Genomic DNA, 24,018 nt, shown 5'->3' with positions numbered 1-24,018 from the left:
TGAGGGGTGGGCTTTTTCCCTCCATCATCCTCCCAGGTGACACAGAGACACACACAGCGAATGAGCAAGAGACAGCGGCTAACTCAGCAGTGATGGAGTCAAATCCCAGCTCCTCCACAATCCAACTGCAGGAGTTTCATCTCTGAGTCTCATTCTCCTCATCTGCAAAATGGAGAATGCAGTAGGACCCACCACGTGGAGTTCTGCAAGAATTAAATAAGAACAGGTCTAGAATTGCTTCCTGGGGGCCTGGAATGCTCTTTCCTCGGGTCTCCCCAGGGCCAAAGAGGACACTGTCATGGGCCAGCTGCGCTTGCATCACTGGTGGCAGGGAATTACCAGTGACAGATTCCCAGCAATGGGGTCAGAGTCCAGAGAAGGCTCTATCTAGGGAAGGAATCAGCTACAAACATACGCCCTGGCCAGGAGATGCCAACACCAGGGCTGAGCCAGACTTTTCCTGCTATTTTCTTCCCTATTCATCTCTTAAGGCACCTCCTCCCAGAAGCCTTCCTTGACCACCCAATCTAGAGAAGCTGCTCTGCTCCCGAGTCCTTCACTGTCCCACAGCCCTGCTTTACTCCCCTCACAGAGGTTCACAGCCAGAAGTAGGTTATTTATCCATATGTTTATTCTTGTCTCATCCACCAGAATGTCCGCCCATACAGCCAAAGCTCTTGCCTCCTGTTCAGAACCACCTCCCAGGCACACAGTAGGAGATCAATAAATATTTGATAAAGGAGTAGTAAGTTATCCATTATTATTAGCTAACAACAATAATAATAATATCCAAGAGTATCACTAATCTCTTCCCTTGAATAAAGACCTGATTAAATGCCCTCTCTCCTTTAGTGAGGGAGCCCACCATGAATTAAATAGCTATAGATGTCGGATGCTTTGGGCAAAGATGTTTATCTTCACCCCCATTTGTTTTTAAAAGACAGTGTCTCACTATGTCACCCAGGCTGGAGTGCAGTGGCATGATTATGGCTCACTGCAACCTCGACTTCCTGGGCTCAAGTGATCCTCCCACTTCAGCCTCCCGAGTAGCTGGGACCACAGGAGTGTGCCACCACGCCCAGCTAATTGTATTCTTTGTTTGTTTGGTGGAGACGAAGTTTCACCATGTTTCCCTGGCTGGTCTTGAACTCCTGGGTTCAAGCAATTTGCCCACCTCGGCCTCCCAAAGTGCTGGGATTATGGGCAAGAGCCACAGTGCCCAGCCAACCTCCATTTTGCAGATGAGAAACTGAGACTCAGAGCAGTCATGTGCCCTGTCCAAGATGACCCATCTAGTTGGTGACTCAGCTCCCATTCAGACCTAAGTAGGCCCCACTCTAAGTTCTCCACTTGGCCCCTGATACCACACAGCACCGTCCGGGGGAGGACTGCTTCTCCACCAGAAATATCTAGATGCCAGAACTCTTTCCTCATGACTTCCACATTGAAACTGACAGCTCATAGGGCACCTCCTCCAAGAAGCCTTCCTTGACCACCCAATCTAGAGAAGCTGCTCTGCCCCCAGGGTCCCTCACTATCCCACAGCCCTGCTGTACTCCCCTCACATGGGTCCACGGCCAGAGGTAGGTTATGAATCTGTGTGTTTATTCCTGTCTCATCCACCAGAATGTCAGTCCATGAGGCCAAAGCTCTTGCCCGACCTGGCCAACTCTCATTTTGCAGATAAGAAACTGCGGCTCAGAGTGGTCATGTGCCCTGTTCAAGATGACCCATCTAGCCAGTGACTCGGCTGAGAGCAAAGCGTTCCATGTGGTCACTGGTAGATGGAACATGAGCAGCCTGGGAAGGGACAACAGCCTGGGCTTGTATTTGCATGGGGTACAGGGGGAGGGTCAGAAATGCAGGGTGAGGGGCATCTAATGGGACGTGCGAACACCAGGCAGGATTATCATTCCAAATTCCCCAATCTGTCCCCACCTGCAGGATTTCCCTTCATCTCATCGGCACCTGACACCCTGGCTGTTCCTGGAGGGAGGGGTGGGGGATGGGTGGCAGCTGTCGGCTCTGGAGGGAGTGTGCGGGGAGGAAGCCTCAGGACTGGGCCCGGCAGCTGTGCCAGCGGAAGCCAGCACCAGCTCTTTTAATAAAACATAACGAAGCGTGGGATCATAAAATATTTCGTTTAATTCAGGGCTCCCATGAGGGTGGGGCAGGCCAGTTGGGCCGGCAGAGGCGAGAGGTTTAGAAGGGGTGTCCTGCAGCTGGGCTTGGGGTGGAGGAGCCACAAGTAGGGGGGCACTGCCGCAGTCAGGATCCCCAACAGCAGCTGCGAGCCTCGGGTCCAGGGTCAGAGTCAAGGTGGGCTTTCTCATGGGCCTCCCTCTCAGCTTGGAAAGAGGCAGAAGTCAGAGGCATTTATCCCAGATCTGGCCCCCTCCTGCTGATGACCTGGGACAACCCAAAGGCCTCTCTGAGCCTCAGTTTCCCCACATGTGGAGGAAAGGAGGGTGGAACCAAGCAGAAAATCTCCAGAACCTCCCCCAGCCCAGATGGCCTGCACTTCCTCCCCATCATCCGGCCCACTCATTTTCAAATTCCTTTTCTTGGCTATTTTATTTTCATTCAAAGTGAAGCTGGAGCTGAAGCCCCATCTGTGAAAGAGCCAAAGCGAGCTCACAGCTTGATTGGGGCATGAGAACCCCCTCAACCATCATCTTGAGCCACATTCTCGCCTCCCAAAGTGGTCCCCTGGGGCACCACAATCAGAAGTTGGGGTTCCAAGGAGCACAGTTTGAAAACCAAAGGCCGGCTGCTAAGTCCTGCCTATGGCCTCCCATCCTTCAAGTCCCCACTTGGCTCTCAGAACCTCACCGACGTCCTCCCTGATAGCAAGCCTCGCCTGGTCACTACCAACTGGGTTATCCTGGCTTCCTCCTTTTCCCTGAACATTTCCTGTAGTTGGTGATTGCCTTTCTTGACTTTTTGGCAGCCCCAAGGCCTGTGCAGGGTCTGGAACATAGATGTTCAATCGATAGGGCCCCTTCCCAAACCTGAACCCCACACTTCACCATTACTCTTCTGGGTCTTATTCTTCTTCATAGCAGTTACTACTTCCTTATGTTATCTGTTCACCTATGTGTTAACTGGCTGGTCGTACACTCTAGAATGTAAGCTCCTGGAGGGAAGGTTTTATCTTTGGCCTGTTCACCCCACTGTATCACCAGTGCCCAGCACACTATCTGGAACACAGCAGGGGTCCAATACACATGAGTTGAATGAATAAATGAATGAATCAATAGATGCGCTAAAAGAGAAAGGAAGTGAACTCTCCCTTCCTTCCCTGAGCAGGTATGGCTCTGCCAGCCTTAATCAGCTCATTCAGAGTTCTTGATGTCTCTGGTGTGAATTTCCAACGAGGTAGCCGTATCTGTCCTCCAGACCCCAGAGCATCCACACAGGCCTTGGTCAATTCCCTAAGCAGGTACTGATGCCTGCTCTGCACCAGGACCTGTGCCAGACTCAGGGGACATGAAGAGGAGTCACAACTGGTCTTTGTGCCCCATGGTGTTGTGAACATAGTAGGTACACAGAAAATATGTGTTGAATGAATGAAGTGATGTCCCAGATGAGATCTGAATCATGAAGAAGATATAGTCCAGAGAAGAAGGTGGGTTCCAGCAGAGTTCAAAGCACATGTGCAAAGGCCCTGGGGCAGCTAGGAGTGCTGTGTCTTCAGCGCTGAGAGGCTGTGTGGCAGGGAGACAGGGCCTCCTGTCCAGTTTTGTCTCTACAGTGAGTCCCTCAGATGGCAACCATCCTCCTCTTCTTCCCAGAACGCTGCACAACAGGTTTTCTCTGAGGCCACACTTTCTGGGGACGGAAAGGGAGGGGACGCTGGCAGCACATCTTCCCCTCGAGTGCCCTTGCCCTGGCCCCATCACCATGGATGACACCTCCCTGGTCACTTGCACACCCACCAAGCACCACACTCATCTGCTCAGACCCACACGCTGCACTAAATATAACCATCGCATATGCCTCTTCTGTCTCCTTTCTGAGGGAAATAACATTGTTTTTAAGTAAAGCCCTTTAAATTTTAAAGAGCTGGGTTGTGTGCTCTCTGCGGGAAGCTTTTAGCAGCATGCTGGAAAGAAATAATAATAATAACGAGGCCAGAGACAACACAGCAGAGCCGAGCTGCCACCCAGTGACTGCCGAGGCAGGGAAGGGCAGCCCTGTGACCTTCCACAGTGGCCCAGCCACGGAGTCCGGGGCCACCTCCAGCTGTGGCTGGAGCCCCTGAGACACGAAGAGCCACATAGGGTCAGGATGGGAAGTCCAATCAGCCTCAGCATCACAGAAGGTAAAGTTGGAAGGGATTTCTGCAGAGAAGCAAGATGGCAGAGAGCACCGGAAGCAGGCCAAATGGGTTCAAAATTCAGCATGGCCACTTACAAGCTGTGCAACCCCTAAGCCAGTGGCTTAACCTCTCTGCACTACAGTTCTTTCTCCTGTAAAGTGGGGATACTAGTGGCATGCACCTCCTGGGGGTTGCAAAGATTTCAGGAGTGAGGTAATACAAGCAGGAGCTTGTCACAGTGCTTGGTGCACAGCAAGTGTTCAATAAGCATTTGCTACTGTTTTCACTTTGCAGGTGAGGACGAGGAGGTCCAGGAAGAAGAGAGCCTGGACCTGGCCACACCCTTATTTTGGCTTCAATCTTTCTCTGGATCCATATAGCCAAGAGGGGCTGCTTTATAACCAATGTGGCTGTCACAGCCTGGGTTAGAAGGAGGCAGCATCTTGTCAAAAGACCAACCTCTGCTTCTTGCTCTGAAGCCCTGTCCCCTTGGAGCGCTTGTCTTGTCTGCATAGGGCGAACAACACCGGTGGCATTTTCAGTGGGAAATTGGGGCTTCATGCTTCCCAGGGTGGGGCCAGCAGAGTCCAGGCCTCTGTGAATGCCAATGGGCCAGGGGGCCCACAGCTAGGGAACCTGTCTAATTGCAGGACTGGCTTACCTCCAGCAAATGCACTTCATCTGTCCTCTGTGTCCCCTCCAGCCTCACTTCTTACCTGCAATACACATCCTTCACCCCTGCCTCCCGACTCTCCCATGTGCCCCAGGCCCTTTCCAGCCGATAGGCCTTTATCCTTGCTGTTGCATCCTGCTCAGATCCCTCCACTCCCTTCTTTACTTGGCAAACTCCTATGCATCCTTCAAGACCCAGTCATGCATCACCCCTACTAGCAATAGGTGACTCTCCTCCACACCTCAAGCAGATTAAGCATTCCCTTTTCTGCACTCTCCCTAGGACTTGGTACCTAGGTCAACCTTAGAATTTCCAATATTATGCCATGGCTTATTTGTTTGCCTGCCTATCAGCCCCAAGAGACTATGAATTCCTTGAGGATAGGCACTGGGTCTTATTTGTCTCTGGAGCCCCAGCCCTAGTAGAAGGCCTGAGCCAGAGTGGATGCTTGGTGCAGGGCTGTTGACTGGAGCTGGAATAAGGCTTTGTCCTATGCTCCCAGGAAATGGAGCATCCCTTGTCACTGGCACAGCTATTCTTTGCCAGGGTTATCTAGAGGGAGATGCTTCATCCCAGGGGCAGGAAGCTGGGAAGGCATCAAATTAGTCTTTAAAAAATATTTTGAGCATAGGTGGGGTGCTCCTTCTAAATCCTATTGCCCATCGAAGAATCTTAGAATGGGATCATCCAGACTCACCCTTTCATTTTACGGACCCAGGAGACTGGGGTAGTCACACAGCAAATTAATGGAGAAGTTAAAATCTGATCCTAGGGTCCAAAACTGCTAGGCTAGTGCCCTTCCTACCAAAGTGGTATTTTCCAAACCAGCTGACAGGCTGATGCTAAGATGGTATGAGAGAAGCTTCTTAAAAATTTCAAATACTCATATATTTATTTTAATATGAATTAATAAAAAATCTGGCTGGGTGCGGTGGCTCATGCCTGTAATCCTAGCACTTTGGGAGGCCAAGGCGGGCAGATTGCCTGAGCTCAGGAGTTCGAAACCAGCCTAGGCAACACGGTGAAACCCCATCTCTACTAAAAATACAAAAAAATTAGCTGGCCGTGGTGGTGTGTGCCTGTAGTCTCAGCTACTCGGGAGGCTGAGGCAGGAGAATTGCTTGAACCCGGGAGGTGGAGGTTGCAGTGAGCAGAGAGCATGCCACTGCACTCCAGCCTGGGCGACAGAGCGAGACTCCATCTCAAAAAAAAAAAAAAAATCTACGGTCAATACAACAAACCCACACATTATTCCCTGGAACCAGACAAGCCAAAAAAGAAGGAGTCCATTATCGAAATTTGATTTTAAGAAAATGATGGTGTAAAAAATAGTACAGATGGGGTGGCTGGGCATGGTGGCTCACGCCTATAATCCCAGCACTTTGGGAAGCCGAGGCAGGAGGATCACTTGAGGTCAGGAGTTCGAAACCAGCCTGGCCAACATGGCAAAACCCTGTCTCTATGAAAAATACAAAAATTAGCCAGGTATGGTGGCACGCACCGGTAATCCCAGCTACTCGTGAGGCTGAGGCATGAGAACCCTGGGGGCGGAGGTTGCAGTGAGCCAAGATTGCACCACTGCATTCCAGCCCAGGCAACAGAATGAGACTCTATCTCAAAAAAAAAAAACAAAAAAAAAAAAAACAGAAAAAAGCACAGATGAGACATAGACATGACAAAAGTCGTGAACAAGGTGACTAAGGTTTCTTTGGCAATCTCTGCAGTATGTCCAGGCTCAGACCAGGGAGTGGTTCGGAGCTCACCAGCCACAAGGCAGTACCCCTACCGCCCAGGGAAATGAGACTCATGGGTGACCAAAGCTATCCTGGTGACCCAGGACCTGGCTCAAGGAGACAGAAGTGGTGCACCTTCCTGTGATGGTGGACTGGCCTACAGAACGTGTCCCCATATTCAACTGGAAAATGAGTCCTCATCAAAGACTATTTGGACAGTCAGGTACATGGAATAGGGGCTGGGTAAAGGAATATCACCTCAGCCAACTTGGACATTAAGAGCCAATGGGGATGTGGGTGAAATCTTTCCCCCTGAGGCATATTTGTCCCCCTTAGGCAACCCATTCCCTCCAAAAGGGTCACACGCCACCAAGCATGTAGGAAGGGCTGGGATGGACCTGCATCAGGGCAGGGCCGGCGGAGGATGGCAGAGCCAACAGATGGCATGTCGGCGAGGGCAGGGGCACTCTGTCTTGCCCAGAGTACTTTAGAGAATGAGCCAGGGAAGAAATTGCCACCGGTATTTGTCACGGCAATTTCAGCAAAGCACCAAATGGGTAAGTGTCTCATGAATTTCAACGGACAAAATTAGTCCTCATCAAAGTCAATTTCAACAGTCAGGTAGATGAGAAAAGGGGCTGGACAAAGGAAAATAGAGGATCATGAGAAAAGCCACCTCAGCCAACTTAGAAGCTGGCAGCTAAGAGGACTGCCGGTGGAAGTTTTCCCGAGGAATATTTATCTCCACATAGAAGCCAGCTACTCCCTGAGCTCCAGCTACTCCTTTAGGTCCCTCTAAAAGTGGCAATGGCACTTCCAGCTTTCAGGTGAAGGATTAAGATCCAGTGGTCCAAAGTGCTAAGTTACTCAAGAGTATCTTCCCTTCCCCCACCTGCAAAGGTGAAAGCAGCCTCTGGCGGGAGTAGCTGAGGCTTGGAGAGTACCTGCCTTCCATTTGGAAGGAGACAGCTTTGAGCCTCTTCATAACTGATGTGGACCAGGCTGCACATGACAGGAGCCAGTGGGGATGGTGGAAAGATGACCTAAATGGATCTAAGGAGAAAGAACGTCTCCGTGTGAAATAGGGTGGAAAATAGACTGGGGAATGACGAATCGGTAAGCCCTGGGGTGAAGTAATCAATCAGTGAGATGGACTAGGGCACAGGGGAGATGCGGGGATCTCGAAGAGACCAGAGTAGGAAGGACACACTGCAAAGGTCAATACCAGCCTGTGGAGAGCGCTAGTACTTCCGCTTTGCCAGCTGCAATTTGCCTCCAAAGTTGTCTGCCCCTTCAAATTCACGTGCTGCTGAAAAGCCAGTTCCATCTTGTACCCTAAAACCCCATTCTCATATGCTACTTTCTAGCTCAGGAAAAATCTGCCATAGAGCCCGGGACTGGACGCAAGAGTAAGCACCATATTGCTGCTATTGTTATAAATATAAATAGCTACCAATCATTAGCTATATATATGTTGTCTCATTGCATCATCCCACAACCCTGTCAGGTACAATGAGCATTGTAGAGCATTTTATAAATGGAGAAACTGGGGCTTAGCGGAATTGTGCTGGATCTCTGCTACTTGGACCCCAGCTCGTTCTCTTCCCTTTCTACCAGCTCTGCACTTTGGAGGCTGATCTGTATGGGCTTCCAATAGGGTGTGATCAATGGATGGCACCATCAAGGGACCCAAAGGCAGGAAGAGGGTAAAGTTGGGGTATTTCTCCCTCCAGCTTCCTGCCAGGCCCCCAAGAGTTGTCTGCAATCCTCTACACAGGGCCGCCTGGCTGTCCGGCAGTCCTCTTGGCACAGCCCAGCCTGCTTTCTGGTTACATCTACTCCTCCAAGCTACAGGTAGAAAGTGCCCCACTCTTCTAGCTCCAAGGGGCTGCACCATCCCCTGTGGTTTTCCAGAAATCCTATGCAAATAGTCCCCTGAACAAGCCCTCCTCAGACGCTCCAGGCTGAGCCTGCCATTTCCTGCCAGAACCTGATTGATAAGGAGTGAAGTAACTTGTTCCCCGGATCACAGAACATAGAAATGGCGGTGCCTCCAGAAGCCCATGTGGTTCCATCTGAATCGAGGTTTCTAACTGCAGACATTCACATCTACCACCTTCACAGATTGGCCATATCTGCATGCCACCTGCTCCACTATGTACTTAACAATTTTAACTTGACTCACTTTTTACTTAAATAAAGCCATTTTTTTAAAAGAGGGAGAATTTAAATCACTGCCCCAAATGGCAAATTGGTGTCAGTTACCTTAAACAGAGAGTGACTGAAAAATTATTACAATGAAAACAAAACACCATTATTAAAAGCCTTGCCCCCTCTGGCTCGCTGGAGGCTTGTTGCCCCAGACCTCTTATCTTTTTGTTGGAAAGAAATCAGCATGTGATAGAGGGGCATTAAAGCATGAGAGCATCAGCCTGAGACCTTCTCCTTGGCACAGCCAGAAGGACAATCTGAGAAAGGAAAAGGGAAAGCCGCCCCTTTGCTATGATTCCCTGTTACTTTCTTCCTGTCAATGGGCATGCCACACCCAAAGAGGAACATTGTCCTGGACCAGCGCTGTCCAGTAGAGCTTTTGGAAGTGCACTGCCCAATACCGTCGTCACTAGCCGCCAATCACTGTTGAGCACTTAAAATGTGACTCATGTGATTGAGGAACTGAATTTTGTTGAATTCAGCTAAATGGAAGCTGAGAAAACTTGCATAGTTTTAATGTAAAAGTCTGTAGTCACAGATGGCCACTTATTGGAACAGTGTAGCCCTAGACTGTAAGCCCCGGTGGGGCAAGAACTTGCCTATTCGCCCTCCTCTGGATTTCTAGAACCCAACACAGTGCCTGACCCCCAGGAAACATCCAATAAATATCTGCTGCATAAATGAACAAGAGCCAGAAAAGGAAGGAAGGAGGGAAGGGAAGAAGGGAAGAAGGGAGGAAGGAAAGAGGGGAATAGGTAAGTTCTTGCCCTCCCAGGGCTTATAGTCTAGAGCTGCACTGTTCCAAACAATACATAGCCATGTGTGACTACTGACGTTTAAATGAAAACTAAGCAAGGTGTCTCAGCTTCTATTTAGCTGATTTCAACAAAATTCAGTTCCTCAATCAGACAAGGAAAGAAGGAAGGAAGGAAGAAAGGAAGGGAGGGAGGGAGGGAAGGAAAGAAAGAAGGGAGGGAGGGAGAGACTATACTGCTTCCTGAAACAAGAAGTTGCTTTCTGCAAGCCAGACTGGCCTGGGAATTAGTGACTCTTCCCCATGAGGTAACCCCTATGCTCTCCATGGGGTAACTTGTCCTTCTTCCCCCCACCTTCCCAAAAGCTCCCCAGCCAGGCAACAGGCCCTAGGAATTGGCCTTCTGATGCCTCTTCCCTTCCAAGCTGAGATCAGACCCACTTCTCTGCTGCAGATGGAAACAAAGAAGTCTTTGTGAGGTGACTGCCTTTGCCGCCCCCCACCTCACTCCTTCCGCCCCTGCCTGGGACATTAGGTGCTGGGTGACAATTAGCAACTCATCACCTGCTTCTGTGGAACCAGACACCTGGCCTTCCTTCGGCTCTTGGCTGTTGTATGGCCTGAATACCCACTTGACAAAACCAGAGCACTCGGGTGGTGAGCACCAGCTCAGGATGCCACAGCTACCCACCCTCCAGCTGCCCCAGCCTCTGCCAGTGTATCGGAGGCTTGTGCTGCCCCTCCCCCAGCCCAGCCTAGCCCAGAATAATGCCAGGGTAGCCTGTGATAGACGCCTTCCTTTGGGGCGGCATTAGGGAAAAAAGGAGGAAGAGGTGGTGCTGGGGAGATAAAGGAAGCACCAACGACTAGTGACAAACAAGCCCATCAGAGGAGCGCTGAGCGCCTCTGCAGAAAGAGAAACAAAAGGGCAAAGGGAACAGCTTGGCAAAGGAACAAAAAAAAACCTAAAGGCTCAGCTGCTTCTCTCCCTGGCGACTCCCAAGCTGTCCTGTGATGTAGGAGGCTGGGGGTTGCTCCCTACTGAAGCGCTGCCAAGGTCCCCACCCAACTTCAGGGGACCCAGAGGCTTCCCCATGCCAGGCTCTTCAGGTGGTGGGTCCACCTGGCCAAGCCCTGGGACAGGTCCCTGACATTGAAGGAGAAGACCTGCCCCCCACATCATGCTCGGCGCATGCAACGAAGAAGGACTCATTCCTCTCTCTGGCCTCAGTTTTCTCGTCTCTAAAATGGGCAGAGAGGAGATAGTGCAGATAATTTCCCAGCCCCTTCTGGCTCAGATGCTCTGTAATTCCAAACCCAAAGTTTCTTCCAGTGATCCACATGGGGAAACCTGCCATGCATCCTCTCCTCCTGGGCATCAAGGGTTATAAACACTTCTTTCCCTTCAAACCCGGAGGGTGCTCCTACCACATGGTGGAGAGCCAAACATCATCAAGGGAGCAACCACCTTTCAAACACCTGCTGTGTGCTAGCCACTGTGCATATGGCCTCCTGGTATTATCCATTCACGTTCCCAGCAGCCCCCACCCCACGAGGCCACCACGAAGAGTGACAAGTGCAGTTGAAGAAACCAAGGATAAAACAATGAAGAGGTTACCTGAGTCCACAAATTGGACAAGTGGTGGAGGTGGAATCTGAAGGCCGGTTAGACCACAAAGCCCATGCCCATTGGAGATCTAGAAGCTTCTCCCCAGGACCGCGCTCCTCCTCCCTTCACTCTTGGGTCAGGCCCAAGGTACACACTCAGGCTGGGGCAGCCTCATTCAAGGCTGTGCAATCTTGGTAGGGCCTGGGCAAGGGCCTGGCTTTCCCTCCTCGCCGAGTCAGGATGTGCTGGGAGAAGTGGGCCATCTCCAAACGATGGCATTTCTTTCTGGAGTCCATCGTCTCTTTGGGCAACCCAGAGCAACCATTCATAACCCAGTGGAGGTTTGAAAGAGCTTCCAGCTTCAGGTGGCCCAGAAAAGCCAAATTAATCTTCCTAGAGCCCTGCTCTGGGGATACCACTCCACTCTTTTAAACTGTTCCCCTCAGCCCATGGGCCCAAATCCAGACCGCTTTCCTAGCAGGCAGGTCTCTGCCAACTCCTCCAACCTCCTCCCCAGCTTCTCAACCAGGACCTGCACTTAAGCAAGGCCAGGTGCCTCATGGCTCCAACCCTCACCTTCCCAGATGGCATTCCCTTTTCTTCCCCCAGCCCTTTGCATGTGCTGTTTCTCCTGCCTGGAACCCACTCCTGACCTGTCAAGATTGTTTCAATCCTTCAGAGCCTTCCTAGGCCACTCCCTTTGATCCCCAAAGACATAAGCTTGGTTCAAGCCCTGTATTGGCCATTTGATTACACGTAATTTTTAATTGTTCTCAATGAATGTGTGATTGCCCACAACCTGAAACTCCCCGAGAGGTCTCTGTCAGTCCAGAATCAGGTCTGGGGCAGCTGCTTAATTAATGGAAGTGACTGGATCGTGGACTTCTCGCCTAAAGCAGCTCCAGCAGAGGGAGAAGAAACTGTGACCCCACTCACCTCTCAGAGTCTTCATGGCCTGCTGGCCCCATCAGGAGGAAGGGAGAGGTCAGTTACATGCCAAAAGCTCTCATGTGTTATTGCTCTATCTCACTCACCCTCCATTTTTAAAAGATAAGGAAACTGACTCAGACAGCAAATGTCTTGCCCAAGGATACTTTGTTAGGAAGTGGCTGACAACATGAGCCCATTGCAGATGGAAACCAAAGCACATTAACCGCAGGTGGCTGCCCCACAGAGACAGGGATTAGGAAGGACGGGCATACCCAGGGGTGTGCTGGCAAATGTGTAACAACTAATTCTGGGGTGAGGGAGGCCCCAACGTATAGTTTGCTGATTTCCATTGTGTGAATACTCCGGTAATGGTCTATTTCAAGCTACCAATGGGAAAAACTCAGAGTTGGGAAGAGATGTGCAAATCAATGCCTAGGTGTGAATCTGGCTCTGCCCCTCACTCAGGCAAGTCACATAATCTCTCCAAGCCTCTTTACCTCATCTGTAAAAGGGGGATAATATTATCTCCCAAATGGGCATTTCTGGGATAGTTGAGTATGATGTTATGTGTGAACATGTCTGGCACAGGGTTTGGCACATAGTAGCTGCTCAGTGAATGCTCGCTCCTCCCTCCCTCCCTCTTTCTTTCTTTCCTTCTTTGTTTCCTTCTTTCCTTCTTTCTTTCCTTCTTTCTTTCTTTCTTTCTTTCTTCCTTCCTTTCTTTCCTTCTTTCTTTCTTCCTTCCTTTCTTTCTTTCCTTCTTTCTTTCTTTCTTCCTTCCTTCCTTTCTTTCTTTCTTCCTTCCTCTCTTCCTCCCTCCCTTCTCAAACTTTTTCCTTCCTTTTCTCCCTCCTTCCTTCTTTCTTTACCTTCCCAAATCCCCCTACCATCATCCGTCTAGGACAGTCCCCTCTCCAAGGAGAACATAGAGGGGACACGAAGCCCCCTTGGTCTTCCCACCACCTTGCAGTGTTGGCCCTTCCTCCAGATGCCAGCTGTGATGCCACTGTGGTCCATGGAATGGAGAAGGACAATGGACACATTCTCACACCTGAAAGGACTTCCGGAGGCAACCGAGCAGGACCAGGAAACAAGCCTGGGTCTGGCATTTGAACCAGACCTCAGGCTCAGGGGAGACATCATTCATTCATTCAACAAACACATCTTCAGGATCTATGTGCTCAGAGCCAGGCCTGGTGCCAGGGCTGAGGGTGCAGAGATGCTCACCCTCAAGAGCTCTGTTCAGGAGGGAGACTCTACCCCCAACCATCTCCAGCCCCAGAGGAGGGCTGCTTTCAAAGTGTTGCCAAAAGTACTGCTGCCAACATGCTTAGGGCACACCTGAGTCTGTGTGTGTGTGGTGGGGGGCTGTGGAGGGAGGATGTGGGTGAGCAGAAACTTGGAGAAAGGCTTATAGGGAGCCAGGGGCTGTGCTAGCTGAGGGCAGATGTCTGCTCTCTGAGCCAAGAAAGGGCGGAAGTGCGGGAGGAGGTGGAGGATGGAGAAGCTAAGGCCAGAAATCTCTGAGCAGGACAAGACTGTGGAGACAGGGGAGACAGTGAGCTCTTGTCTCAAGCTGTGTGACCCTGGGCATGTCAGTGTCCTCACCTGTGGACTGGGGATATAACACCCACCTGGACAGCAGTGGAGGATGGAGGAAGTCACAGCAGCAAAGTGGCTACAGCAGCACACAGCTCACAGTGCACACTTGAGGTCAAAGCTTACTGGCCTGTAAGCACATGGGAAACTGACCTGTCTCATGCCAGACCGCTGTGGGCTAAACGAAGCCCAGCAATGGGTTGAGGATGGGCAGAAGGCTGAGCTTGCAGCCACAGAATCTGAGTTCCAGTCCAGCCACAGAATCTGAGTTCCAGTCCAGCCACTGCCTACTGCCATCCTTTGATCTTCCTGGGCCTCATTTTCCCTCATCTGTTCAACAGGTACAAGACTAGCTGTCTCCATGTCCGATATGAGGTCTAAATGGAATAATGGGTGTGGAAGTGTTTTGTCCATTTTCAAGTACTGCCAGCAGGTAGAGAGTTAAGATGTCTAGTCAGAGCCTCTGCTACTTTGATTATCTGAGAAACTTCAGAAAGAAAGAATGTAGTTCCAGGATCAGAACATCTTTGCTGCCCCGAAGTCCACCTGCAAGTCCAGCCTCAATTCCACATGCTATAAGCCTTTTCACACAATTTTCCATAGAAATAGAAAGCCACGTGCTCAACCCTCTTCAAAACCAGGATGCACATGTCAAAAGGCCAGAGGTAGCCTAATCATCCAAACGAACAACCTTACTGAGCACCTGCTATGTGTTTTGTGGAGAAGACTCAACAGTGAGCAGAACCAGATGGGGTCCCTGCCTGGGTGGAGCAGGGTCTAGTGGGTCAGGGGATTGGAAGTTCACTGTAAGATTGGCTCCATCTGTATGTTTTACTAGCGGGGAACAACTTGGGTCTCACACTGCACTCAATGGGCCTCAAGACTCCAGGGAAAGACAGAGGGCAGGTGGTGGGATTGGTCACCCCCAGCCAGAGGGCCATGAACCATCCTTTGTGCATTACTAAGAGTGCACTGACTGGCAACTCCAAGACTGGCACCGGTCATCACACCTAGGGAGGTTATCACATGGGATCCTTTCCTTGCAAGCAGCAGAAATTGACACTGGACACTCAAGCCAAAAAAGTAACCAATGAGAACACTATGAAAAAGTCGAGGAACACAAGGACTGGGGCTGCTTCAGCGGGTACTCATCGTTACCATGGTTAACACTAGTAACAAGCATCAGAGCCCACGGGACTGAGCTAAAAGCTCTGCTTGTAATGCCTGATTCCACCCTCTCAGCACCCTGGGAGGTAGATCCCATCATTATCAGTCTCAGGAAACCAACAAAGGACGGTTTCCTGGGGGTCCCAATGGCAAGGGGGACATTCTAGTGATTCTCAGTCTTTGTGACACTCTGCTCAATATTCAGATTCCAGGGCCCATCTTGGGGATGCCTTACCCAGTAGTCTCATCCACCAAGATGTCATGCAATTTGTGTTTTGGGGGGTGGAGGGGTTGGTGTGATTTATTTCCCAAAGCAAATCTAGTATGTGGCCAGAAGATGTAACAAAGGCTGGTGGACAAGCCAAACACCAGATTCCTTTCCTGAGAGGGGACTGAAGTCTGAGTCTCAGAAAGATCCCACCCCCAACCCACGCCCTGCCCACGACCTTTCTCTCCTGCTCTTTTGGGCTGCAGAGGTGACTGAACAGGGCCTACATCTCCAGCCCCAAACACACTACCTTTATTTGCTCCGTCCATGGAATTTTGGCCAGGGGTCAAGCTCCTGGAGCTCACTGAAAGCATAAAGGTGGGTTCCTGGATCTCACCACCCCCATCTTCCCTGGAATTTCATCCTAAAGAAGGATGCCTCCTAGGAAGTGATCTCATGTGTTTTACCACCACTGACATTTATCATTCGAAATGAACAGCTTTGTACCCTCCTACAAGTAGTAAGGGCTGCTGTACTCCCTTTCCAGTGATGAAAAAGCAGCTGTCTCTGGATTGCTTCAGACCTGGTTTTGAAACTCCCAGTTCCTCCACTTACAAAAGATCCTGAACCTCCTTTTATTTAAAAAAGAAAAAAGAAGAAGAAAAGAAAAAAGAGGGGAAGGGAACAGGAGTGGATGGGGGAGGAAAGGAGGTGGAGAGGGAGGATGGACAAAATAGATTGTCATTCATCTTTTCGGAAACATGCCCAGTCTCTCGCTGCCCTGGGATGAGTATCACACTCACAGGCCTTGCTCTTTTCAGATGTGCCTTGCCCACAGCAGATGCCTATTCATTCTCTTGGTGATGGCAATAGATTTCAGAGACACTCCCTCTCCCATCTGTGCAGATGAACACCCTGGATGATTCTATTTCAGTGTGGGTTTGGGAAGGAGTCAGGCATCCAGACAGGAGACTGGACACATCCATGTGGCTGGGGCTCAGGAAATGATCACCAGGAGACAGCAGAGCATGGAGGGAGGAAGCACAGGCCAGGGAGTCAGATGGCCCTGTATCTGAATTCCTGCTTGCCATTTAATGACTCGGCAGCCTTGGCAAAGTCACCTAGACTCTCTGAGCCTCAGTTTCCTCATCTACAAAATGGACCTCATTTTACTTCTCAGGGTGCTTGTAAGGATTCTATAAGACAAGAATGATAAAGCACATGGCATGACACCTGGCTCAGTTAGGGCCAGAGAAAGATAATAGCCCCTTCCTCTTCCTAGATGAAGCATCAATTTCCCACTGAGCCTTAAACACCATAGAGGCAGGGGACTCCTCTACCAGGCTCAGGGCTGTTTTCTCAATGCTCAGCACCGTATCTGGCACATAGTGTACAATAAGCATTTGTTGGATGCATGAATAAATGAATTCCTGGTGGCCTGGGGCTATAGCGGAGGTGGGCAAGGTGGTAAGCCAGGCTGTCAACTGCCTAGGTTAAATATCTCTACAGATCCCAGGAAACCCAGTTAATAGAACTAAACAGCCACTATTTTGTTGGTCTCTGCCTTTGAAGTCACACACCACTATAAACCAGGCACCTAACTAAGCAAGTCCCCTGAACTCCTCCACCTCCTTCCCCTACTCCCTCGTCTGCCCATCTTGCCAGAGTGTAGTGAAATTCAAGTGTGTCTGTGACTGACGTCCTGAAATATCAGAGTAGCCAGGCAGATCTGAGGCAGCACTCAGATGACCTGGGTCCTTCTCTACTCACATGCCCTGCCCAAGGGATTCTTTGCGGCCAGAGAGAGAACTAGGAGGGAGCGGAAGGAGCCTGTACTTCTGTCATTAACAAGTCTTAAACCTCTGAACCTCAGTTTCCTAATCTGTGAAAAGAAGATCTTAAATCCATCTTGCAGCATGAATGAGGACTGCAAAGCAGCAGCCAGCATCCTGCTTGACATGTCGCAGCTGATCCATATAATCGGGGCTATTGAAAAAACAAAACCCCAGCTACAATATTAGCTGCGGAGGAAGGGAGCAGTCTGAGGTTGTGAAAGACTTGTGTGGAAGGAGTGCTGTATGTGGGCCTCATCCCCAGCATCCACCAGGGCAGCTCTACTTTCGGATCTATCATCTTGCTCAAGGTACTGGGATTTTAGGAGGGTGATAATGTGTCCTCTAAAAGGGTTTTCCTACTTAAAAGAAAAAGAAAAATACAGAAGTTTCAAAACCACCGAAGTGAGTGATCTCTGAGGTCGCTCCAGCTCGAATATTCTCTGCACTTAAAACACGAAAATGAAAAACTCCCATTTGCAGAGTGTCTGGGGGGTGGAAGAGGGGTGGAGTTTATGGCTAGGGGCGGGGCCACGCTGGCCGGGCATGGGCGGGGCAGCCTGCAACGGATTAGGGCCCTTAACTCCCCCGGTTGGGGCTGGAGAAGAAACCCTGCCGCGCCAGAGTCCCCGCCCGGTGGGAAGGGGGCGTGTGAAGGGAGGATAAATATATAAAGTCGTCACACCCGCTCGCGCGCGCACAGCCCCCGCAGTCTCGGCGCTGCGGCTGCGGCGGCCCAGCGGAGACAGCCCCTCCATCCCACCCACCTGCTGACACGCGGCTGCAGAGACAGAGAACCCGAGAACCCGCAGGGCCGCCCACCTTCGCCCGGGCAATCCCGGAGACCCCCGGTTGGGGCCGTGGGCTACCCCTAAGTGGGGCTGCCCCCACCCTGCTCTCAGCGAAGCGTTTCCCAGGGCTGAACAGCGGCTGAGGACCACTCCTCCATCCCCAGCCCGGCGCCACTGCACCGGGCTGAAGTCCTCCAGCGCAGGACTTCCCAGAAGTGCCCAGGCACGGTTCACGGGGGCTGGAGGAGTTGAAAACGCCCCAGAACACGCCCAGGAGTCCCGAGAAATGTGGGTTTCTCCTCTGGAGGGTCTGATTCTGGGGAGTGGGGAGCCAGGGCAAGGACTTCCGGCCCAGCCAGTGCTTGAGGCAGCGGCCTCCTTCCTCCTGCCAGACCCTAGCGTCGGGCACCCTTGCTCTGCCACCCAAAGGGGCAGAACCGGCGAGGGCGCTCTGGCCGTGCCCCTCCCCGAGCAGTGACCGCCAGTACGTTCGTGAAGGCCGGCCCGGGTTGCTCCTCTCCGCGCCCTCCGAGGCAGGTGGCCCTGCAAAGCCGCTGCCAGGTGCACCTCTCTCGGCCACCTCCAGGAAGGGCGCCCTCCTCCGGCACAGCCCGCCTCTTGCGTCTCTCACGGACTCTTCTCGCACCCCGCCCCCCATTCTGGGCACAGACTTGGAAGGAGGAAGGAGGGACCCCACCCTCGTGTGCTCTCCTCTGCGGAGAAGAGAGGGCTCCCGACTGCCTCGGACCTCCCTCTGCGCCCCAGACGCGGAAAGTTTCCCATTCGCGATCCGTGTCTGCGCTCTTCCTTCATCCTGAGCAGCGGAGCTCCGAGGCGGCGCTGGCTCCACTGGCCCAGATGCGCTCACCCTCAGGCACGCCAGCCCCCGCCTCCCGCAGCCCGCAGAGGCGGGCAAAGGGATTTGAGGCGCCAGGATGCCGGGTCAGCTCTCCGCAGCCCGACAGCCAGAAGAACCCTGCTCCTGGGTTCCAGGGAGAGCTCGCAGGGTGGGGTCCTGACGGAGCCAGGGTTTCCCAACAAGCCCTTCCCATCAGTCCTCTCCTTCACCCTGCCGCGTCTCTCGGTTCTGCGCATTCCCAGAGAAAGGGGTGCTTACCTTCGGTCCCCAACCTCCAACCCTCGCTCCCTGCAATGTCCAGGTGAGGGCTCCAGTGCCTTTCAACAAACCCCAGTGCCCTCTCGGCGCCGCTGGAACAGGGACCTCCCCCACATAACCTTTCCCTCTAGAGCCCTCCTCCCAAAGTTGAGGGGGGAGATTTTGATCCACTTAGGAAAGTCTCTTGTTCCAAGGGTAGGGGAACAAAGTACAGGGTTTGCATTCCTTCTGGGTTACACCAACCCCTCCCCCCTCGCTGTCAGGACCACCTTCCGGGCTCAAATTCTGCAGCTTCTCCCATCGGCAGACCCAGCACTCCCCAAGGACTTCGGGGTAGAAGGAGTTGGGGTTATTTTTAAGGGGGCACCCCTTCCTGGCAGGCACTCTCAGAGCCTAGGCAGGCACCTCCTGCTGGGACAAGGCTAGGGCATAGCACAGAGGTGATGCCCACCTCTATCACCCAGTGGGGCTCGGGGTCGAGACCTTATTGATCATAAAGACGACTTTTTGGCACCTCGCGTCCCTCTCCCCTCCGAGGCGGAGCCAGGCTCTGACCCCAGCCAGGCTGAGGTTGGCACCAGGCTCCGAGGAGGATCCCGGACGCGGACCCTGTAGTCTCGGTGCCCGCGGCTCTTCGCTGGTCTCGCCTCCCTCCCGCCTGGCTTTTAGCCTCGCGTTGGCTCTCTGCTCACTGCGCGAAAGGGTTCCGCTCCATTTAAGATCCACCACGCGGCGGCACTGGGCGGGAGGCCGGCCGCGAACCGCGGACCCTGGGGCTGTGGAGCCACTTCTCACGGGCTCCGGAGAACCCGCTCGGCTTCAACCTCCTTCTAGCTGTCTTAGCCTAACCCGGGAGCAAGTCCACACGGCGGGACACACACACACACACACACACACAGAGCAGCTCACAACTCCCCATCCCCAGACGCGTCCATACCTCCCTGCACACAAGAACCACACGCTCCATGGCACGCATACACACACTCCCAGCCCCATGAAGCCCACGACCCCCAGGCACCTGCACCCCCACCCATCCCACATAAGCACACTCCTGCCCAGTGTCACAGTCCCATCTCCTGTGCACACAGAAATAGTAATCCGCTGTCGTACACCCCTAGAGACCTGCACACTCGGGACACGCGTGAAACGCCAAACCTCACATACCCACCCCCTAACACCTCACACCCACAGTGACACAAGCTCACACACTTCACACCCTCACCGGGAAGCTGGCACATGTTCACACCCTCCCCCCAACACTCGCTCACACTCTCACACACACATCTTCTACATGTAACTGACAGACACTCTAACACCCCTCCAGACACTCGCTCACTCACACGCAGACCCCACACCATCACACACACACGCGCACACACACGCGCATCTCTAAATACATTCCCGCACCTTCTCCCCACACAGCTCCTTCCCGGACACCCTCACCCAGAGACACAACAAAGACACACGATTGTATACACACACACACACACCCTGGCACAAACCCATGAGCTCTCTCCAAGAGAGGCGTCCTCCCTCCCTCATCAAGCCAACCAGCTCCACAGACCCCGGGCAGGACCGGTGCTCGTAGCCCGAGCCTCTCGGAGCGACCCCGGCCAGCGCCCTCCCCCGGCACCCCGTCCCCGCGCGCGTTCACCGCCCGGCTCCCGCCAGGCGCCCGCGCACTCACCGCGCGCCAGGTCCAGGATAGCGGCGAGCAGCAGGCAGACGCAGCGGCGGAGGCTCGGGGCGGCTCGCATGGTGCCCGGGAGCTGGCGGCGGTGGCGGGGCGGCGGCGGTGGCGGCGGTGGCGGCGGGGCCCCTCGCCATGGGCTCAGACGCGCTCCTGCCTCCGGCCGCTGGCCGAGACGGTGGCGGGCAGCGCGGAGCGCCGCGGGGGCGCCCCCATGCCGCCGCGGCCGGGCAGCCCGGGCGCCCGGCTCGTCTCGGCTCCGGCTTTGCGAGGCGCAGCGACCCTCGCGCTCTGAGCGTCCTCGGGGCGCGCCGCGGTTCTCGGCTCCCTGGCTGCGTGCGGTGCCCACCGCGGCCCAGAGTCCGACCGGCTGCAGCGCCGGAGTTTGGAGCCGAAACGCGCTCTCTCTGCCTCGCGCTCGCCTCTCCCCGCGCCCTCCCTCCGTCCCTCCCCCTCTCCCCGCCCACCCGCCCTCCTTGCCCTCCCCTCGCCGCGCTCTCCGCGTATTATACAGACTTTTCTATAATCCTTTCTGGGCTGTTTGGCTCTCGTCCGCTAAGCCGATTTATTGCAGGGAGAAGGAGAGCTCACCCCCTCCTAACCTCCCCTCTCCCCTCACTCAGGTCCCCCTCACTCAAAACTGGCTTGCTGCCTCCAGCTTCTTAACCCTTACCCAGGTGACCCAACACCCCGCCCTGGAAGCTATGCTCCATCGGATCCCCCTTCACCTAGCCCCTCCTAGCCCCGGGATTACCATCGCCCTCCCCCCTACCCAGCCTGCTGAAAGGAGGCAGCCTCCCTCCCGAGAGGGAAAGATGCCATCCTGGGAGCAGGGCAGGCAGGGTGTGGCTCTGGAGTTCTGGCCTTGACAATGATGAATGCCCTCATTGGGCAAGATTAAGGGGTTTCGGTGTTCTGAAACTTCCCCAATTACGGCTGTTCCTTCCCCCAGGGACCCACGGAAATGGGGTGTGTTCTGTCTTTTTTCCACATGCTGGGATCCAGCCAGGAAGGGTGAGGAACTGGTTGTTTCCTCCTGGCAGAGACCAAGTTTCCACCTTTTTGCCAGACCTGACACCGTTTCTCCCCAGGCCTGAGAAGAACAGGTTTGGGACTTGTATGTTACCATGACTCTCCCACCAACACATACGCGCGCGGGCGCACACACACACACACACACACACACACACACCATTGAGCCTCAGCCCTGGCGGTGGACTTTGAGGCCTCCTGTGAGGATGAAGGGGAGAGGTACTGTAGCCCTTGGGGTGGGCTGGGGATGTGGTTAGATGAGGAAGTTGAGGAGATAGAATTTCACCATTGGTAGGGACCCAGGAGATTGGCAAAGGCCAGAAAAGCCAGCACGACCAGGGGCAAAACCTGCTCAGAACTCAGGTGGGGCCCTTTACCCGGGCCTTCTATGGAGAATCTCCAGCTTCCCTAGCTCTAGCAGGTTGCTGAGTCAGGCTGTTGCATTGCTTACCTACATGGGCAATGGGTCTATAGCCAGTTCCGTCTCCAGCAGCCCTCTGAGAGGAGTGTAGGGAGTGGGCTGGGCAATGGGTGTTTGCTGGGCTGCCTCTGGGCGAGCTTTGTGCAGAGATGTCCATGAAAGTGAACTGCTCCCTCCACCTGCCCTCTGGAACCTCACCCCATTGCCTCCCAAGGCAGCTCTGCGGCTCAGGCTCAGCTTGCTCACCCGCCCCAGAAGTAGCGATTTGCATTTATGAAGATCTGAAAGCATACGTTCACCTGACAGGCTTTAGAATGATCCTCTCAGTAAAATAATAATAATGATCATAATAAACCCTTATAAATAGGTGTTTGATTACAGTTTGTCCCTATGTGGGATTTTTTTTTTTTTTTTTTTTTTTTGTGAATCAGACTAATTGGTTGCCAGGTTGATTGGACTGCATATGGCTTGAACACTTGATGAACACTGGAGTCTTAGGTCCTTTCTTTTCCCTTTGGCTGCTGTTCTTTGCTCCCTCTCACTTGCATGCACCCAGGTCTTCCCTTCTACAGGCTGCTGAGGGTCAGCTTGAGGTCACCCCTCCCCCTCGCCTTCTTCTCAGGCTGCAGGCCATAGTCTCTAATTGCCTCCTCCCTGGCCCTCCCTCCCCACTCTGACCCAAGAAAAAGTCAACAAACCCAAAAGTCCATCCCAGGTTCTAAACGCTCTGTGGAAGGGGCTCCCTGGCTGGGGAACAGCATCAAGCTTGTGGGTTCCCTTGTGCTGGTCTGAGTTGTGCAGGGCAATGCCAAGCATCGCTGTGCGGGCATTCCTACTCTCCGGCCCCAGCTGCAAATCGGCGTGCAGCGAGGCAGGTGGACAGCATCAGTTCCTTAAGTGAACCCTGAATTGGTGGGGCTTCCAGGCTGCACTCCCTGCAGCCCAGCCCTTGGAGATGAGGGCCAGGGAGCAGGTGGGATTCCAGGGCCCCTTAGTGATGTTTCTTCCCAGCCATGGTTCAAACCAGCTAGAAAAGAGGGCCAGCAGAAGGAGCTAGAGAATGACATCTGAGGATACGCTAGTGAGGAAGAAAGCAGGCCTAACAGCCAAGGGAGGGTTGCTTCCTAGGACGGAGGATTGGGGCTGGTGTGTTGGAGATCTCCTTCAGCCCCAGGACTTCTGAATCACCTCAACTCTCTTTAACATCACCCTGTATTATAATTATTATTATGCCTAGCCAGTGCCTGAGACACAGTGGATCCTCAATAAATACCAGTTGGGTGGATGCATGAATGAATGAATGAATGAGGGTAAGTCATTCAGTCTTATCCGCTCTGTTCCTCCGCTCCTTGCACAAGTCTGGCACTTGGTAGGCGTCCTGTGGCAGTGAACCTCCTGGGAGCGCCAGGATCACATATTCTGACTGGGCCCATCAGAGGAGGTGTCTGCTTAGGTGCGCAGTTTGGTTTTGCCCAAAGGGGCCTGGCTGTGATGTGCACGTCTATGGCCTTATGGTAACGATAGTGGTAATACGGCTGTCTTCACAGGCCCCTCCGGGGAAGCCCACTCCTCCAGCTCCTGTTTCATAAGATACAGCTTTGAAGCCTTTCCTTTGTCCTAGAGAAAAACATCTCTGGAGCACTGAGAAGCACAGTTAGCAGAGGGCACAGGGTGGGGTGCCTTAGCCAAAGGAAAAGGTCACCCGGGACAGCCCTGGGGCTTTTAATTTGCTTAACATCCCTTGGCTCCTGTCTCCTAATGGATCGGTAGGGCCTCCACTTTGCAGTCCTGGCACTCAGACCCATGAGTCACGGCAGGACAGGCCTCTTCCTCGGACACTGGCTGAGCTGGAGTCCTTGGTGGAGGCGTGGCTGTTTGCCCCCAGTCTCCCTCTGTACATGATGCTGAGCTAGGCTCTCCCAACAGAGTG

General features: G+C 53.1%; 1 protein-coding gene across 1 annotated transcript in view; it reads right to left on the bottom strand.

Annotated features, from left to right (window-relative positions):
- Positions 1 to 21,091, bottom strand: part of IGSF21 (immunoglobin superfamily member 21) — a 276,852-nt gene extending 255,761 nt beyond the window's left edge. The window contains exon 1 of the mRNA XM_030805089.1: positions 20,633 to 21,091. Coding sequence (XP_030660949.1) covers positions 20,633 to 20,702 — 70 coding nt within the window. The 5' untranslated portion in view covers positions 20,703 to 21,091. The remainder of the gene's footprint in view (positions 1 to 20,632) is intronic.
- Between the last annotated feature and the right edge of the window lie 2,927 nt (positions 21,092 to 24,018).

Source organism: Nomascus leucogenys, chromosome 24 (genome assembly GCF_006542625.1).
Source record: "Nomascus leucogenys isolate Asia chromosome 24, Asia_NLE_v1, whole genome shotgun sequence".
In the NCBI taxonomy this organism is placed as follows: domain Eukaryota; kingdom Metazoa; phylum Chordata; class Mammalia; order Primates; family Hylobatidae; genus Nomascus; species Nomascus leucogenys.
This window is presented reverse-complemented; position numbering and strand designations above follow the sequence as displayed.